At 49.8% G+C, this 4,314-nt stretch overlaps 1 protein-coding gene across 1 annotated transcript in view; it reads right to left on the reverse strand.

Moving 5' to 3' along the window:
- Positions 1–4,314, reverse strand: part of Gabrp (gamma-aminobutyric acid type A receptor pi subunit) — a 21,723-nt gene that overhangs the window by 16,365 nt on the left and 1,044 nt on the right. Inside the window, exons 2-3 of the mRNA XM_029546238.1 lie at positions 4,081–4,199; positions 62–129 (exon numbers count right to left, since the gene is read on the reverse strand). Of these exons, the coding sequence (XP_029402098.1) occupies positions 62–129; positions 4,081–4,199 (187 nt within the window). The remainder of the gene's footprint in view (positions 1–61; positions 130–4,080; positions 4,200–4,314) is intronic.

The following is a 4,314-nucleotide window of genomic DNA, read 5'->3' on the forward strand; positions in this document are numbered from 1 at the left end:
GTGGGGGAGGGGCTGGCACTGGTTACCACGTGGGAGTGGGGGAGGGGCTGGCACTGGTTACCATGTTACTCTCTGAGATGCTAGAGATGCTGGCGATGTCCAGAGTCAGAGCAATCCGAACTGGGTCACCTGAGAAGGAAGAAAAAACAAGTAAGACTTACATAGAAAAAGGCAAGCTGTCCTTCATCCAACCACCCATTGCATCCTCTGCTCCATTTCAGACTCCGCAGCCGGTGTATTAGTGGTTTGGAAACAAAACTTGGGGAAAAAAAGCAATACCCACATATTAGAAATATTTAAATAATTTGAACTATAAAAATAAAATTAATTTTATCTTCCCAGGAGCAACCAGTTGGTATGAAAAATATAAAGAGTTACACAGGGACATCATGATTCATAAGGGAGGTCGCACCATTATTAATTAATGGGTATTTTAAAAACATTTTAAGATTAATTTACTTATTTCGGAGAGAAAGAGAGAGCTGGGGAGTGCCACACACTCTGGGAGTTCTCATCTCTACTTTGCTTGAAGGCAGGGTCTCTCTCTTATTGGTGCTACACAGCACCAAGGCTGCCTGGTCAGAGAGCTCTTCAGCCTCCTCCTCCGTCTCCTCATAGGGGTTCAGGGGTGCCAGGATGACAGATGTGTGTCACTGTAGCCAGCATTTACGTTGATTCAGGGAACAGAACTCAGGCTGTGTGGCAAGCACTTTCACCCCTGAGCCTTCTCCCTGGCCCATTAATGTATATTTTAAAGAGGTTAGTGGTAAGGTTCTTCTTATGTGGAAGAGTTTTCCTGTGGTGCCTATAGGGGCTGACTGTGTAGAGTGAGAGTGGGTCAGAGATTTTTTCACGTGATTTTACCCATTGACTTCCCTTTCTCCCCATGAAGGGAACTTGCTGCGGCACGGCATGGAAGACTGACCAGAGCCAAGCTCCTGCTGGCCCCACAGGCTTTCTTCCTTCGTTCACTCTCAGAAGCCCTAAGTTTCAGCATGCCAGAACCGTGCCACCGTGGCTGGTCTTTGCCCCAATCTTTAGTGAGCCCCAGCCCTGGGTTTTGGGGAGATTGAAAGACTCCACTGAGGACCATTTTTAGTTCTGAAGATTGGAGCACAGGGGCCATTGTTCTCAGAAGCCAACCAGGTCAGGCCTGAGATGTGGAAGAAGGGACCAGGAGTGTGAACCCTGTGAATTTAGACCTGGGCTCTGAAATCTTGTAGCTCTGCCATGAGGGGTAAGTTACTGAAGCTTTTAGAACTGAAGTCTTCCCACTGTGAGAGGTCAGTGACATCAGCGGTGTGTCAGTGCTTTAGCCAGCGACAGCAGGAGGTGATGCATGCAGAGTGCCTGCCTGTTCTCTCCAGGAGTCTCAGAAATGACCTCCTGCGCACGTCCCCCTCTGGCACCATACCCACCATACCTGCCAGGCTCTGATACCTGCCCCGCAGTAGCCATCCATACTTTCTCATTCTCTTCTGTAATCCCAGCTAATGTTGGGGAGAGGCAACTTTGCTCACCAGGTTAATGGATAAAGCAGCTCTCCCTTGCATTAAATAATCAGAGAGCCCCAGGGGACTGTGTGGTGTTGGGTAGCTTTTGAAGATCCAAGTCTCCGTCTCTGTCTCTCTCTCCCCCTCTCCTTTCCCCTCCCCCACCCCCCTCTCTCTGTGTGTGTGTGTGTGTGTGTGTGTGTGTGTGTGAGAGAGAGAGAGAGAGAGAAAGAGAGAGAGAGAGAGAGAGAGAGAGAGAGAGAGAGAGAGGTAACTTGCTGTTCTGATTCCCAACCTTTGTCCCCCTCCTAAATTCACGTGGAAGTTTAATTGATGTAACTGTAGTAAGAGATGGGAGCTTTAAGAAGTGATTGGGCTACAAGGGTTCCAGCCTTACAATCAGGACTGGTGCTGTTACGGAAGGGTAAGTTCATCCCTCCCTTGTCTTCTCCAGCACTCTCACCTTTTCTGGCGGGATGATACAGCAACCAGACCATTAAATGCTGAATGCCAGCATTTAAATACTGAACAAGCTCATGCGGTTGGGTTTGTTATAAATTACCCAGGTCCAGGCATCATGCTATAGCTGTGCAATACAGGCTAAGTGGCTATCATAGAACTGGAGAGCATGAAAAACAGTGGGGCCATCAGTCTCCCTCTCTGAAGACTGCACAGTCGAAAGCACAGAATTCTAGTCCAGTGGTGTTGTGGGCTTCGTCTCCCCTAATAGTCTAGCCTAGGCCTGGTCACAGTGGGCTGTCTTGTGCCAACTTTCATATGTCTTATGGAAGCTTGCTTTCATCCCTGGAAACTATACAAAAAGCTGTGCCAGCAGAGGGCACCTTTCTCCTAGGAAAATGGTAAAAGCCAGCTCCTGGGCAATGTGTGTAAGTGCCCACTTGAAAACCGTTGCTTTACCCTAGAAAATACGCTGGAGGTTTTGTCTTTCAAGGACTTCAGTGGCCAAGAGGCTGGGTGTCCAAAAAACTACAGGAAGTAAGGACATATCCATGGGCTTACGGGGTGCTCCAGCAAGACAGGTTCCATTAGGAGATGGAGTGGACTGTCACCTGGCATGGTGTTGGGCCTTCTCTCCTCTGTCCATTCACCTCAGGTAGAACTGGGCCTCATTCCTTTAAGCCCACCTTAGGAGCCTCGCTCTCAGAACAACCTCTTTGCCCAACATCCCTGTCCCTGGTTGGCCATGCAATCATGAACAGCAATGTACTGACTTAGTTATTTGAGATCTAGGAGGCAAGAAAAATTGATCTAGGCAAGCTCTTTACATGCACGTGCTTGTTGCTAGTGTGTAGTAAGGCATGGGAACCCGGGGCTTGTGGTGGCTATCGAGGTCCTTGACATAAAGGACTCAGATCCTATCTGTGGGACCAGACGTTGTCCAGATCTACAGCTGAGCAGGTGAGAGTGCCTGAGGGTCCTGGTGTCTGCCCTGAGGAATCTGCCAGCAACCGTGCTGTAAGGCTGGGCAGGCAAGTGGTAGCATGGACCTCAGCCATCCAGAAATCTAGGCGTGGTAGCATTTTAAGGCAGGGGTGATCCAGGATGCTCAGAGGCAGAGTCCTCTGCCGGGCAGCTTTGCTCAGGGATGCCTTAGTGGTCTTCCCAAACACATTCCCATCATCACGCCTATTTAAGACACTCTGTCCAGACTTTCTTGCTTCTCTGCCTCCTCACCTTGTGGCCTGAGAGCCCTTTCAGCTTCTCTCTCTACCCTTACTCTTTACAGACCAACAAATACCTTGAAGAGACAATGCCCTCCTGTCTGACCACCAGTGGACTTGTATTCACATGCTGTCGTAGATCTGACCAGAGACTGTCACCATTAGAGGAGAGAGGCAGCGGGGCAGGTACAGTACAACAGGGAAATGATGTGACTCAGGGGTGTGCTCAAAACAAGGAGGTGGGCTATGAAGGAATCAGGGAGAACCCTTCAGAGGAGGGTAGCCTTGTCTCCAAGACATGATGGAAACTGCCATGTTTCTAGAGAGGCCAGTTGGAAGGGTAATTCAAGGCAGATAAGCAGTCTATGCAAAGGCACACAAGGCAGGAGGGTAGGGATGCCTGCTGGTGGGTGTTTTAGGGGCATATCGGAGACGATGGTGGGAGGAGAGAGTGGCAGGCAGATAGAGGCTGACTAGTTCCTGGAATGCCATGTGCTTAGATTTCAAGCAGGCAAATGACCTAGGAAGAGATTCAGGTGGAAATGAGGGGAGGCCATTGTAGGTGGCAGTCTGCAGGCAGGAAGGCTGGGTGGGCAATGCTAGTGGACCATGGTGAATTCCTGGAACCGTGACCTTGGAAGTAGGGGGCCAGGAAGAGAGTGGCCCAGGTTGCCAGAGGCTCCTGGACCCACCACCATGGTGGAGACCACACCTCTGTCTTGCAAGTAGAGGGGCAGAGTGCTTTTGTAAAGGTAGTGCGGAAAACCACAGGTAAATTGTCTTATCATCCTTCCCAATTCCTAAAGCGGCTGCCCATCAGGGTGGAGTCAGCAGAGCCCCCTGAAGCCCTCTGCTGCATTTCCTCACCGTGCGAACCGACTTCCTGGTCACAAAGGATAACCTACCACCGAAATTGGGCCTGAGAAATTTGTTATATCCTGCAGTGAGGTTCTCAAAGCCAGGTAAGGAAAGCTTGTCGCTTCGGCTGACCTCCACATTGAGTTGGTTCCCCTGGATGCACGTCCTGGAAAAGAGAATGGCTTTTGATGTCTATGTTGTTCAAATATTGATAAACATACACTGATGTGAGCTTAATTGGCCCTCCCTTGTGTGTGTGTGTGTGTGTGTGTGTGTGTGTG

Source organism: Mus pahari, chromosome 14, assembly GCF_900095145.1.
Source record: "Mus pahari chromosome 14, PAHARI_EIJ_v1.1, whole genome shotgun sequence".
Classification (NCBI taxonomy): Eukaryota; Metazoa; Chordata; class Mammalia; order Rodentia; family Muridae; genus Mus; species Mus pahari.